This window comes from Marmota marmota, unplaced genomic scaffold (genome assembly GCF_001458135.2).
Source record: "Marmota marmota marmota unplaced genomic scaffold, marMar, whole genome shotgun sequence".
NCBI lineage: Eukaryota > Metazoa > Chordata > Mammalia > Rodentia > Sciuridae > Marmota > Marmota marmota.
Window position 1 is genome coordinate 14,924,321 of NW_026000108.1, and position 15,918 is coordinate 14,940,238.

Consider the following 15,918-nt stretch of genomic DNA (forward strand, 5'->3'; position numbering starts at 1 on the left):
AAAAAAAAAAAAAAAAAAAAAAAAAAAAAAAAAAAAGATAAATAAATAAATAAATAAGCCGGCATGGTTTAAACTGACTTTATAGTCAGGTAGTGGTAAATAACCATGTTGATATTGGTTGAAATGTTCTTTGTGCTAACATTCATAACTGCCCATATTTAGGTCCATATTTCTTGAAAGCAGAGTAAAGCAATTAAAATACATGTGATAACTAGGGTTCACAAAACTCACTTGTGTAGAATTCCAGTGTTCTGTTTTTACTGGGTATAATAACTTGACAAACTTAAGAAGTGCAGGGATCACTGCAAGGTTCCAGAAAGTCCTTTGGTGATGTTGAATTTGATATCACCTGGTAAGAGTCAACCTACTCCCACCTAAATATGGATGTCAGTTGGGCCTCAATTCCCTAGAAGTTCGCCTGCCATGTTCCCCCATAGCTTTGCACTTCCCTCTAAATCTCCAAAATTTCAATAAGATGAGAAAGTTAGAAAACGAGGAAAGAGGGATGTTTGGAGAGTAGGATCCAATAGTCAATAATTTTTTTTTGCTTTTCTGGGGCTGTTATCAGTGTGAGTTTTTAATCCATCTGTCAGACTGCTCTCTACTGTTCATATTCCTTCCATTGGACTATTAGGTACCAGGAGACAAAACCTCCATTTTTTTTTATTTATTTTTTAATCTTTGAGCCCTCAGACCTACCTCAAAGTCAGTATCACAAACTCCATGGCTTCCATCTGCATGAGATATAATGAATGAATCCCTTAGCTCAGGGGCGTAGGATTGCCACCCTGTGTGGCAGAGGGCACATCAAAAAGGGGAAAGTGGACATTGGTGCTGGAGTTAGGGTCATGAATTAAAAATAGCTACACAGGCAGTGTGCTGCTTGAGCTGAGCAGAACCTTGTCTTTGTGTGAGCCTCTCCCTCCCACAAGAAGTGCAGTTTGAGCCTTCTCTGTCATGTGCCCTATCCTCTCTTGTATTTCATTCATGCATTTGTCTTTTATGGCTGAGATGATAAAAAACCTCTGCTCCATTCCCTTTTCACACTTCATCTCCTGTCATAGCAAGGATTTGGTGAATATCAGTGAAAATGAGATGAAGTGGTTCAAAAACATGATTTTGCTCATTTTTAATTTAGAAAGACTTGCATCTGACATACATCTGAAGAAAACAGTTACTATATTCCAATTCTTGCTTAAAGTCGGGCATTAAAATTGCTATAATATAAAAGATGATTTTAAATATGTTGTAGAGATTCTGACAAAAAGAATAATATCAAGTATACTTGAACTCCAGACCTAGAAATATCAATAATCAGAAGTTAATTGTAAATCAGAATTAATCAGTTTTTAAATGCTGCTTTATGTATCTTCTACTTGTGACCAAGTTTTGCAAATCTGTGAACAAACCAATTAACTTTTCACTCAGTTTCTTAACCTGTAAAGTAATTCCAATGTTATTGACTTAATAAAAATTACCACTTAAAATAAGATGGTGTAGTTGGTACAGATGGCATAACCCAGCTCCTATAGACAGTATAGTGTAATAAAAAATCAGCTATTATCTTAACTACTTTTCTATCACTACAACTCCTGATGTGAGTCAGAACCAAAGTCCTAAAATGAAAGACTTTGTGAAATGACAGATCGTCCAATCCAGCTCTGTTAGACTAGCTTTATGTATCTTGATTATTTCATGCCATTTAGTATCTCTGTGTGTTGACACTTACCCTCACCTGAATTATCCTTCCAACCTTTCCCATCTACTTAACTCCATCTGTCCCAAGTAGGTTAGACTGTCTCAAACCATTAGCTCCCCGCCCCAAAAAATAGTAGTCTCTGTTTGTAGGCTTCTTGAAAATACTTCTACTATAGCAGTGATAAATAATTTTCAAATGAAAATTATTTGTGCCTGACTATTTACTCATCTCCTCAGCACAAGGAGTTCTTTGGAGTTAAGAATGATGCTTTATTCATTCATTGAGTCCTCGGAACCTTTCATAGGGATTTGAGTTCATAGTAAATAATTAGTAAATGCAGGATGCCTTTAGAGTGTACTTATATCCAACATCAACCTTGTCTCTGAAAGTATGAGGAGAACTTGTGAAGCTCAGGGAAGTGTTAACATTAGTGACAACTCACTAAATCCCCCAGATGCTCATGGTTCAGGAAAATTGGGACTCCCCAATGTCTCCATTTTATTCTAAAGTGTTATTATCAATAAGGCTATTTGGGATTTTCTACTGAGCATCACTTTGAATTCTGTTCCCTTAGGAAATAACAATGCTTCCATACTGTGTGTGTGTGTGTGCTTTTGTGGTGTTGTTTTTCCAGAGCAATTGGAGCCAACCCTCTTTACTGTGATTGTAACATGCAGTGGCTCTCCGACTGGGTGAAGTCGGAGTATAAGGAACCTGGAATTGCTCGCTGTGCTGGTCCTGGAGAAATGGCAGATAAACTGTTACTCACAACTCCCTCCAAAAAATTTACATGTCAAGGTATGGTTTTTAAATATTTGCACATCTTTTTTTTTTAATCACTTTTAATTCAAAAAGAAAAATTCAGCTAGACTTCTAAGTTCTAGCTGATAAGCCCAGTAAATGATGACTTTTTCTATCTCTGTTCTTGGACAAGAAAGAACTGTTACTCAAATGCCCAACTAAAGAACTAGCATTTTCAGATACATTGCGGAAATGACTAAGTTTTCTAGAGGATTTAGATAGAAGCACAATTTCTGGAAATTCCTTTCATAGTCTCTAACAAGTAAAATGTTCTGCTTTTGCCTTGTCTGAGCATGTGCCCTGCTCTTAGGGTTGCCAGGGCCCTGTGGCTTCCTGATACCAGGTAAGAAGAAACCCCTCAAGGGGTCAGCCAAACCTTCTGACCCGCCTCATGTGCCAGACACCCTGTGTGGATGTTCCCATGTCTTGATCCTTTGCATTCCGTTCTTTTCCCTTTGATGTATTTGTGAGTTCCAAATAGTGTCTTCATAACAAATATTACTTTATTCCATTATTACAAGAGTAATATGTGAACAAATTCAAATCTAAGTAGGAACACTTTAAACTCTAAATAGAAAACTACAAACAATGAGAAACATTTTATTTCTGTAAACAGAAATAAAATTAACCATTATCACAAGTCTTAGATATATAAATTATATATAAATTTGTTTCATGTATTTTGATTTTTGGCAATCATATATATGAGCTTAGTTTCTTTACCAAAAATGGGATAGCTATTACTCATAAATTGTAGATGTTTTAAGAGGACTGCTTGAAATTATTATATAGAGAATAAAAATTCTTGAAACTTCTAAATCTATAGTCAGCAAACATTGAATAAGTTTGTTTTATGTTTAAAACTAAAGTATTTTATTGTGAAACGTGAAGAAGTTTATGGTATGGTATTCACTTCCAAGTCTTGCAAACCTAGCTGGGAAAATAATTTTTTAACACTTGAACATTTATTCAGGAAAAGAATGTTTAGGGAGTAAACATTGTGCTGTAAGTAGATAACAGCATGAGTTTGAACCTCAGCCTGATCAGGGGTAAATCCTGGCTTCATTTCCCAACAGTTAGATAACCTTAGTTTAATCACTTAACAAATCTGTGCCTCAGTTTCCTCATGAGTAAGCAAAGATGACAGTATCAACCTTAAAAAGTCTTGATAGGATTAAATGTTTTGATATGTTCAGGTCACATGTCTCACTCACAGTAAACACACAATGTAGGTTAGTGATGCAACTTTTCAGAACTCCAACAAAAAAAAAATGGTTTATTGATAAAGAAGGAATTTTCAAAAATCACACTCACCTAACATTTTAAAATTAGCATCTAAGGCGTTATTTCATAACTAAATATGTTTGCAAAACCATCATAACTTGCAGAACATTCCAAATGTTAGCATTTTAAAACAAATCTCTTTGGTTGTTCTTTTTAAATGTATTTGGTGGAATGTAAGTGCCACAACTAATTCTAAAAGAAATAAAAGCAAGATAACCATTCACATATTTTATTGTTCTTCTTCCTAGAACTTCTTTTGTTCTCTTTGAATTTCTATTCCAGTATCTCAGAAAATTCTAACACTTTTGTACAATATGATTTGAAGTTTTTAAGTTTCCCACCATCAAAAGTCAATAAATGCTTACATTTTCCTCTGAATTGAATTTTTGTCATTAATACTGGTGCACCATTAATTGAAATGACATAATTATTTATATATACTTTAATATCATTATTAAAAACAAGGTAAAATCTTATTGCAATGCCTCTTAAGAGGTTAGATGCATTGATTGCAAGAAACTTTACAAGTGACAATGATTTTGAACTGTTTAAATTGTTCTTTTGTAATCCCAGGTGTTTCTTTGTGGCAATGGCCAAGGTTAGTTTCCGGTGAACAGAGAAGTATACCATTCTTTGGCAATGTGAGGGAGAAATTACTATTGAAGGTGAAACATGAAATCTTGTTTGGGGGAATATTATGGGGCAGATTACATGGGGAAGTTGAGAAATTGCAACCTAGTTATGTTACACCTCTCTGCTCAGGTGTACCCACATTTCTTTTTGAAGATTGCTGGTGCTTATTCTTTCTTAAGTTTTTAATTCCCTGGAGACGTTTCTGTTGTTCTTTTTGTGGGATGAGTTAGGGGATGTTATAACACAATTTTGAGAAGCTATATACTTATAGTCCACCCTGGAACATTATAGTTTGCATTAATTTATTAAATGACCTCAGAAATTCAGCACATGCTTAATATGTACATGCAAATTTAACTAAAGGTTTATTTAATTTATTTGACCTTTTCGTTCTTCATTTCATGACTGTAGCATCTCACATACTTAGTATAGCCTGAATGGAAATAGGCTTGCAGAAGATAAATTCTTATCTGTACTATTCACTACAACTTTCTGCAGATATGAAAATGTTCTCCATCTGCACTAGCTAGTATGGTAGCCCCCAGCCACATGTGATTATTGAGAAAATTAACATGTGGCTAATATGATTGGAGAACTGAAGTTTTCATTTCATTTAAGTCTAAACTTAATTATCCACATATGACTCATGGCTACCAAATTATAGTAGTAATTGCTGTAAATGCTCAGAGGAAGAAATCATGGTAATGTCCAGGCTGTAGAAGATTTCATGATGCAAAGATGTCTAAACCAGTAGTTGGGACAGATAGACCATTGTGAGGATGGTGCACCTGGTGGGCAGAACTGCAGGAGCAGAGCTGCATTGTGGGAACGTTTTGTACCTGTTTCAGTGCCCCCAGGAAACAGAGCTGGGATTTGTTAATTGATAGATAATAGAAAGTCCTAGGTCTCTCAGCTGAACTTTGGCAGATTAGTTTAATATTCACTATATTACCAAATCAATAGATTATGCATATTTGAAGTTATCCATTAAATAGCTAAAAGCATGGATACAGGACAGTTTGCAACAGTGCAGACATTCAAAACAACACATATCATGCAATTGCATTTAGCAGACAAGAATTTAATTCAATTTTCTATACTTTAATATAATTTTAGAGTGATAGCAAGCACTGAAACTCAGAATGTTTTTTTGCATTTGTCTCAACATTTGTCAAAATATTGTGAAATTTCCTTTTCTTATTATTTCTCTGCTAGTTCAAGAATTATGACAATTTAGACTGGATCTTTGCCAATATTACTACTGCTACCACTACTGATACTAATAATAAATGATCACTTCCTTTCTCAGTTCTTGCATTATGCTGAGCACGTTACCTACATTTTTATCATTTAATCTTGACATTATTTCTATGTGAGAACTGTCATTTCCCCATTTTAGAGAGAAAAATATTGCATGTAGGGTGACTAATAATGTGTCAAAATCTGAGTAAAGGAAGACAGACTTTGAACCCTGAATCTCTGACTTCAGAGCATGTTGTTGAAATTTACTTTGTAATTTTCTATAAAAAATATGTTCAGAACAATTTATCAGTGTCAATAAGATTGCTGCCTACTATGGAAACATACTGAGAAAATGAAAATTATGAACTATTCTCAGATGTTTGCTAGAAATATTTACTTATAAGAAATGGGTTAGTAGAACGCAAGGTATTTAAATCTATTAATCAAAATAATTCACTCAAGGATATCTCCTGAGTCCTGTGCTGTTGAACATGCATGCTTTAGGAACTTGAGAGCAATAAAGTGATGTTCCTTTATCTATTTTATAATATAATGTTTTCATATTTTAATTTAATTTTCCCATTGTTAGAGCAGTGTGAATCTTTTTTATTTTATTCATGGAATGCATGTAAGTACAAAATCTCCCAATATTAAGGTTTGTCAGTATATAATTTTAAATTACAGCATAAAGATAATATTCTTTATTTGAAGCCAAGTTTATAAAACTAAATTTTAAAATAGTCATTTTATTCTGCAATAAAAATCTATGCAATTATTTTGAGGAGTTATTTCAATAAGAACTTATTCAGTTTTTCAGAGTACTTTCTTTATTGTACAATGGCTATATTTTTTGATATACAACAAAAATAAGGAACAGAATGAAACAGATGATCAGAGCATATTTAATTGATACCCAGACAAGAGCATTCTTGAGTGGAAAATAGGTGGTCATTACCTCTGTATCCCAGATGACCACCTCTTCTCTTCACCTTCAGATGACATTAGAGTGATCGGTCATTCTATAAGAAAATAGAAGTTTTTGTCTCTCCTGATTTTCATTAACAAAATTATCATGCAACTTGAAATTTGCTAATTTCCAATATTCCTGTTAAGACTCCTAGTTTAGGATGATTTAGCTACACTTTAACTAAAAGACTCCAGGTGGTTTTGTTTGTTTGTTTGTTTATTTTTCATTTATAAACATTTCTTGAACGCTTAAGCATGCTTAGGAGTGAGCATTTTATTTGAAATTAATGATATATACCTTCATTCATTTAATAAATATTACAGTTCCTACTATATGCCAAACACAGTTCTGAGGTTGTAAGAATACAGCATTATGCAACATAGAATATAAACCTCTATCTTCTTGGAGTTTATATTTTATTAGTATATATGTTTAAGTAGATAATTCTAAAATAATATGGAATTTTGGTGATAGAAATACATATTAGATATTAGTGATATCTACTTGAACCACACAGCTATGAAATGGTAGTGACATTGCCGTGTCCATGAAGCCATCAGGACATTGTCACAGGAAGCCAAGTAGAAGTGAAATTAGAAATGGAACAGAGGTGGAGACCCAGGTAGTCAGGTGTCTGATAGCCATGGGATCAAATAAACACAGAGAAACGCTGCTAAAAAAATGTAATTACTTCATTTGTAGGAGTCAGCTTGAGTGTCAAGAACCTGGAAACTTTTGAAATCCTAAAATAATTAACATTTTGCCACCCACTGGCTGATCTCTTGTCCTAATTATATACATTAAGAATCCTGAAAAAAAAAAAAAAAAAAAAGAATCCTGTAGATTTGGGAACTCCTAGTAGAAATTTGACCACCCCTCAGCAACAACATTGAAATACTACTAATTTTTAGCAAGGGCAACTTCTTCCTTTTGGGGGGATTTTTTATAAACTTGGTTTGTGTCTCAATATTGTTGATTGATATTATCTTTAGTTATTAACTAAGTATGAAGATGATTAACTAATTTACCCCAAACTAGAAGTAATGGAAAATTCACTATTTTGAAACATTATTTAGAATTTTACACTTTCAGATTTAGGATCACTAATATATTGTTTTAATTTTTAAATAGCATTATTTTGGGGGGATTATAATGTATACATTAGCTAAATTCAGATTATATATATAGTATATAGTTATATATATACTATATATATATATAATTATCAGAAGTATATAGTTATATAGTTATATATCAAAAGCACCACTGTTTAAAAAATAAACAGGGACTATTTTTCATTATATGTTTTAAGATTTTGAACTGGGAAATTTTTAACTGACATTTGTTTTAATAGGGTCAAGAAAACCAACAATTATACATTCAGTTTTGAACATTTCACATCCATATTCTCTTTTTATAATTCCATAAAATAAGTATTGTTCTTTTATGTTTAAACATAAAAAGTTCATTTATTGGTCTAAGATCACATTTAAACTGGAGTCAATGATCAAGCCTGGTGATCCTAAAGGAGTCACATGTAACCTTTTATGCAATGCAAATTCATAGAATTTTAACCCCCATCATCTGGTGCCCATCTGTATCTCAACTGAAACTATTATGAGGACTCCAACAACTTGCATGTTTCTAAATTCAATGGCTTCTTTTCAGTTACCATTGGCTCTCTCTTCATTTTAGGCAATGGTGGCTACAGCTCCTTTATATACATTATAGTTTCCTCTTTCTTTGTTCCGATTGCCAACATCTCCTTTTTAACACAGTCTTTAATGTAGACACGTGTAATTCTGTCCTTGGCCCTATTACATTCTTGATTGATTTCAGTCTGTTGCTCAACTATCTAGCCATGACTTTCATTATGAACTTCAAACGCATCCTTCCATTCACTTTGTGGATTCCTTTGCCTTAATGGTCTGTAGAATCTAAAAACAAGTATTGTAAGATTGCCTTCTCATTTCCCACATTCTTTCTCTAATTGATACATGTGTGTCTTGACTGCTGAACAGTAAGTTTTTCCAGGAACTCAGGCATTTTTTTTTTGGCCTTGATCCTCCCAAACATAACCTGGTGCCTGGCAAAAAGTAGATCCTCAATAATTATTTGATGAATAACAATAGAATGTTAACAAATATATCTCTGCTGTTAATGCTTAAGAAATGCAGTAATAGCAAGTGAAACATAGACTCACTGGTCTTGAATAAAAGTCTCCTTTTGGCTCATTATGACCAACATCAGATATTCTCTACATGTCTTTTTGTCTTTGTTCTACATCAGACTGCACTAAGGGCAAAGCTAGAGAATTATGTTGTTGGATTCATGTTTCTGGGGGATGCCAGAATTAAGGGAGAGTCAGGAGCGTGGTTAGAAGTTTTTGTTTGGAGCTTTCGGCAATAAATCATAGTGATATACAACTCTCAGTGGGTGGCAATATTGGAGTTAGGTGCATAGCTAGTGATTTGAGTCAAGTAAGCAAGTCCGCCTACAAACCTTAATGGATTTGAAGTCCAGCAGTTTGTTCATTAAAGATTAAAGTAATTGACAGAAACAGACTGTGAACCAAACCTTCTTCTCATTTCCCTTTGAATTATTAAACTAAACACACCTATATCCATGGAGCTGATGTTACATGCTTTCTTAAGTCAGGACCAACTATTGCATCAATCCAGGTACCCTACTCCAGCCGTATTCATTTCAGCAACACTAGTACACAACCATCTTCTGGAAATGAGATTTCTTCTCCATGGTGCCCATTGCACAAAAACTAATTTGTTGACAATATTTGAACCGTTCTTGGAAACAGTTAGCTTTATAAAAGGAAAAGGCTTGAAAATTACATTTCCCTTCCAAGCAGCAATGCCAGAACCAAAAGAACCTCCCCTGCTTCCTCAAGTTATTCTGTTTCTTTTAATGGCTGTTCACACCAAATTTCCAAATCATGATCATATTCCTCAATAATATGAAAATCATTAACCCTGGGTTCTGGTACACCACAAGTTAATTATGTCTTGATAACCGCTTCCATTCCCATGATGTTCTTAATAGTTCCTATATAGTTTTCAAAATTTTCAACCATCCCTGGAGTCCTTGTGTGTGTATGTATGTATGTGTGTATATATATATACAAAAAAACACACACATCATTGTAAGTATTTGGAGATACAAAATAATTCTGCTATGTACATTTGGAATTTATACAACCTACAATCATCTTTTGCATTCCTCAATTCAAATTCAAGTAATAGAAATAAATTATCTTTGAAGAACTGATTTTAAAGAAAAATATCAGAAAGGAGGAGCAAATAGAATGCCAGCTCTAGAAGTCTGTTTTACTAACTGAAGTTAGAACTCAATATTTTACTGTGTTCCCAAATCCAGTGCCCCCAAAACAGTTCGGCATGTTTAACAAATTGTCAGAGTAGCCTTTCAATGTGAAAATGCTTATTACCCTGATTTTTCAACTACACTGAATATTTATACAAAGAGACAAAAATCTTCTTTCATATACATGTACAAATTCTCAATATGAAAATAATTCAGCTTAATTAGTAATGTAGGAAATTAAATTTGTTCCTAGGAAAAAATGGACAAATTAGATATTGCTTATTAGTCATTTGGTTCAGTGGACATCTACTAAATAAAATTATAGATTCTCTGGTAAAATGGACAAAGATTCCTTCATCCCAGCAGTTTTGTTACCTATTGATTTATTAAGTTCTTCAAGGTATATCCACGTCCTCTGCCCAACACTATCTCTAGCTTCTTATCTAAATACTTAAACTTAATTTTTGAAAGGCATCTCATTGCACAGGATGAACTTGAAAACTGCCAGCCCTGAACTCTTCTACTCAATCATAGACTTAACAAGTTTGAAAGCACAGAAAGACCAAAAAACATTTTTCCTCAAGGTCTTGGGATACAGCCAGATGAATGTTCACATGCTTGCACATACTGACCTGATGTTTTGCTTGCATTTCACAAAGGTTTCATCCCGTACCTTTGTTCTGAGTTCCATTCTTTCTTCTCTCCCAAATAATTAGATATGTTTTTGCTATTACTGACTCTAAATAGAATTTTACCAAACACAAAGCCATTTATTGTGAGATGTTATGCTAATTTAATTAACTGTTTGAACTAATTCCCACCTTTAATTTCTCCAATATGCTGATAAGTGGAATTTTTTGTTCTATAGTTGATAAGTAATGGGGGAGGTAAGAAATTGAACTCCATGAGGCCCACTTCAGAATTAATTCCAGTAATTTCCAAACTATATTTTGATACAGAGACTGAACTAAGTTGTTTTGGTTACCAAGAAAAAAGTGGAAGGGATACTGGTATTGATATGGTAGTCCCTAGTGAGTGAGGTATCACTAGAAGCAGTTACCACCCTTCCCATTAACACTGTCATCCCAATAACTGTCATCCATTTCCAAATGTTGAAAAGAAACAGGAATTTCTATGTAAATATAACTCAGGGTTTTCCTTTTTAGTTCAGTATTGTTAGTAGAAAAACAACACAAAGCACTCTCTTTTTCATGGGTTTTAATTCAAAATTGTTATTTGAATAAGTACTGGTATTTCCCATGGTGATGAACTCCACAACCACTATGTAAATTTACTTTCTCTTGCATAACTCACAAACATATGCTCTAATCTGTAGAGTGATTTCATGAAAGGTAGCTTAAATAAGCAGAAATCATACAGTATTTTGGTGAAGTTACATTAGAAGGTTATGTCAGTGATAATAAGGATTGGGGGCATGCTCAACATATATTCACAATAATTATCCAAACTACTTTGTTAGGAATTGTGTGTAATGACATGCAGGACTGAATTTACTATTGCTCGTTCCAATGAAGATAAAGAGCTACAAAGAGATCATTGGTAACAACAATACAATGAATTTTTTATAAAATATTTCTATTTTATGTATAGAGATATCACTTTTCCATAATCCTAGTCAGAAACAGCTTCTTAAAAGAAAGCTAATGAGCTTTTACAAATGTAAAAAAGTAGCATCAATGGAACATAATTTTATGGAGAATAGTTCATTTTCAGCATTATTAGCCATTTATCAAATAAGTGCAAATAATGGGAAACTAGTTGCATTTCATCTAGGCCTACTATGGATCATGAAACTTAAAAATGTGAGACTGCAAGTATAGATCATTTTAATGATATTTATTTTTCTTGGAGAGGAAAACGTGAATCTCAGCCATTATCTATTGTGCTAAAGAACTAACAAACTGAATTAAAAGGATGCAAGGGAGAATGTAATGGAGACTACATTTTTACTTTATTTCTATATGTATAATAGTAGCAGTGAGGCTGGGGGTATAGCCAGTGATAAAGCATGGCTTAGCATGTGTGAGGCCCAAATTTCAACCTCTAGCACACACATAAAACAATACAAAACAAAACCAAAAAACCCAAACAGCTCACCAAGATCACAGAACACAGATTGTATCTCCTGTGTGAAAGTAACAATACCAAGCTAGTGCTATCTGGGAATGTGCGTTCTATTATACTTTTAATTATAGTGATATATTTCTACTTTTTCATAAAACTCTCATATCCCATCACTACATTCGTGGTCCTCTCTGAGACTAATAGCATGCATTTCCATGAAACTGGCTAAAACTGAAATGTAGGCAGTTACCATGAAATGCATCCACATAAACTTTGAACTCATAAGGGAATTTACCCTGTGATGTTGATGTCATTAACATTAGACACAAACCCCCTAAACTATCAATCCAGAGTCCAGATCTGACCCAAAACTATCACAGCCATGTGTTGCATGTTTGAACACCTGATTATGCTGATTCCTTGTTTCAATTTGTTGGGGAAACACATATAGATACATGACCTATAATTGTATCCAAAATTTACTGTTACATTAAAGAGTAGAAATGATTTTAAATGAACTAACATTGAAAAAAATCTCTTTCTCCTATTTTTCAATTAATTTTTAGGCCCTGTCGATGTCAACATTCTAGCTAAGTGTAATCCCTGCTTATCAAATCCCTGTAAAAATGATGGCACCTGTAACAATGATCCAGTTGACTTTTATCGATGTACCTGCCCCTATGGCTTCAAGGTAAGTAGATGCTGTCGTGAGAGCCACAGTCTGGAAACATATCTTTTTTTCTTTTTTTTTTTTGGCGTGCCTCCATAATTCTACTATGCTTTCTCTGTGTGCTGTGGATGTCCTCATTTGTATTCAACCTAAAACTTGGCCATTCCTTCTACAGGGGCAGGATTGCGATGTCCCAATTCATGCATGCATCAGTAACCCATGTAAACATGGAGGAACTTGCCATTTGAAAGAAGGGGGAAAAGATGGATTCTGGTAAGTCATGAGGCTGTGATTTCCTTTGTCTGAAGTATTGGAGCAAGAATAACTAAGAAAACAGGCATTTTCCTTTTCAAACCCAAGGGCATTCTTTTAAAAAAGAAAAACAGAATAAAGACAATATGTATTGGTCCCTCCCAGAGGTATACTGCAATATTAAAAACAAATGGAGACTCCACAGGGTTCTCAGCTTAGGATGTTACAAATCAAAAATTTAAAAACATGCACATACACATATGATTAATCAAGTCAGATTAGGGCAAGACAAAGTGTTGGCTCAATTATGCTAATTAATAGCCAACTCTTCCCTTACTGCAAGTCCTGCATTCATCTGATGATTTGCTTATTGCTTTAACAGACAGTGTGCAATGATGAGATGTAGGTCCCACTGAAACAGAAAATTAATGATTCATTTCCAGGCCACAATATACATAGACAATCATGCTGTGAACATTTTAAATCTGGAATTATTTAATCATACAGTACAATTACTTCAGATGTACTTCATGAATTATGAAAGAGTCCATTAAGTGACATTAAGAATTTCACTTTAGAATGCTAATCTACTACTAACACTTGTTAGAATTGTCACTTTATAGAAGAAAAATACTTCATTTCTGTTACAAAATTTTCTCTTATCCATCTACACTTTACTCAAAGCTCATACTGATATTACTCGAGATTAAATATACAATATTTTATGTGGTAAATTGCATTTATTGTCTTAGAGAAAATGTTCATATTTTGTAATTGCAAGGAAGTCAAAACTTAATTTTTACATTTCTTTTTTGTTGCCAGACATCTTAAACATTTCACATAGAGTAGGAGATGATATGATTTTAAGAATCAGAATTAGCTCCTCCTCATTTCTGAGTAAAGAAGCATAAATTACTCTATTAGAGAAAAACTTGGAATTAAGATATCTATGATTGTGGAGTCAAACTTTATTTCTGTATCAGACCTGGAAATATTGGTTTTTAAGACCCTGAAGCCACTTACCATCTTGAAGCCAACATAAGTTTTATTTTTTAATGTTTTCTGGTTTGTTTGATATTACATTAAATCAATACTTACAACATGTCATTTCAAAACTTTTAAAAAACAAATTCTTATAATTTTATGAGCCCTATAATTTACAAATGTATTTATGTTTTTTTTTCAATATTTAGAACACATGGATTTAAAAACCAGCAAAAATGATGTGAATTGTTTTTGTGTTTATTTTGCCTTTCTGCCCTGATATTCAGGTGTATCTGTGCTGATGGTTTTGAAGGAGAAAATTGTGAAGTCAATGTTGATGATTGTGAAGACAATGACTGTGAAAATAATTCTACATGTGTTGATGGGATCAATAACTACACATGCCTTTGCCCACCTGAGTACACAGGTATGAACACTGGGAAACATTATGCCATCAATCACTGTGTCTCTTTGAAAGCATCATTGGCACTATGCTCCTATTTATTTACTAATCCATTCTATTATTCTATAACTGGTAGGTGTTTTGTAAATTAGATATAATGTAAATAATGGAAGGAACTAAGATGGTTTCAGACAATCAAATATTAGACCCAGCAAGCTCAGTGCAACATGAGTCCATTATAAAGTCATTGCTCTGCAGCAAAAAAGAATTTTTCATGTAGAAAGTTCTTATCCCACAATTCAATAGCATTTCCATTTAAGTCATTTTCCCCATACAAACCAACTCACCAAAACATATGTGAAAAGAGAGAATTTTTTAAATAGCCAAAATGTAATTAAACATTTGAGATACTTTGTCTATGTTTATTTTTTTACCAGCAAGTATTTGCTTCTAGTGACCCATGTCCTTCAAGATGAAAATCAGGAAGAGACTGAACATTTGGGATACTCTTACAAAGCCATCACCCTTTTTCTGGCATTTTGTCTCTGTGGGTGATAAATCTCATATGACTATCGAAATTGCTAAACTTCCACTCAATTTAAACCAATTTGCTATAAAATCAACATCAAGTTTATGGCCTATCTATTTTGACAGAGCATCTGTTTGATATTTGTGACTATGAATAAGAAAATTCATAGTTGTCTTTTTGTTCCTTAATCTCTTATATTTAATGGAGAAAAATAATTCCATATTATATTTTTTTAAAAAATAAAGAAGTAGATTCTACTAGTCTATTGAAAGCTAACATTTCCATTTATATGGATATTTTTATTAATTATATTTCCATTAAATCCAATACATAGTTAAGAAAATCAGAGACTGAAATATCTATAGATGTGGCTAAGACTAACATCTCTAAACATTGAAGATGCACACACCTCTATATAGCTAACTTTCATAGGGTTTGTTGGAAAACCACTGAAATTTAAATTTTTATCAATACCTTTCTTGATGGGAAAGTATCTTTCATGATGAAAAACTGCTAAATACAATAATGAAGTTCAGTTTTAACAGCTCAGATCTGTTTAAGGGTCTCTGAAGCTGCATTTTCTGTGATTCAGGTCTTTTAAATAGGAGTAAGGCACCTTATGTCATGTAAAGTTATACTGTTTTCAGAAGAAATGTGAGCATGCTGTGTCACTAATTGTTCTATTACATGGATAGAGTGTTTATACTGCTTAGCAGGCAAAATTTGAGCATTCTTTGATATTTTGTATTAACCATGGGATAAGGATAGGAAATAAATCTAAACATGCACCTATAGTACAGGGGTTTGAAAGAGTTTAGGTGCTACAAAGCTCTCACCTTCCACCAGTAAAACTTATACCTCTCATACTTGGCATGACCCTGTGGCCACAGATTCTGGAGCCCTTACAGCTACTCTGATAACCTGAGGGCTAATTTGATATGTGTAAAAACCCAATGTTTGCACTAAAATCTGTTACTTAATACTGTCTTAGGACAAAAATAGGTCTCTTTTTCTGTCATTGTTCTGATCATTT

The 15,918-nt window shown here is 33.4% G+C and overlaps 1 protein-coding gene across 5 annotated transcripts in view; it reads left to right on the forward strand.

The window, feature by feature from the left end:
- Slit2 (slit guidance ligand 2) overlaps window positions 1–15,918 on the forward strand; it is a 342,136-nt gene that overhangs the window by 289,119 nt on the left and 37,099 nt on the right. For all 5 annotated transcript variants that reach the window (XM_048784262.1, XM_048784264.1, XM_048784263.1 and 2 more), the window contains 4 exons: window positions 2,334–2,497; window positions 12,614–12,738; window positions 12,893–12,990; window positions 14,241–14,380. In XM_048784262.1, the coding sequence (XP_048640219.1) occupies window positions 2,334–2,497; window positions 12,614–12,738; window positions 12,893–12,990; window positions 14,241–14,380 (527 nt within the window). The remainder of the gene's footprint in view (window positions 1–2,333; window positions 2,498–12,613; window positions 12,739–12,892; window positions 12,991–14,240; window positions 14,381–15,918) is intronic.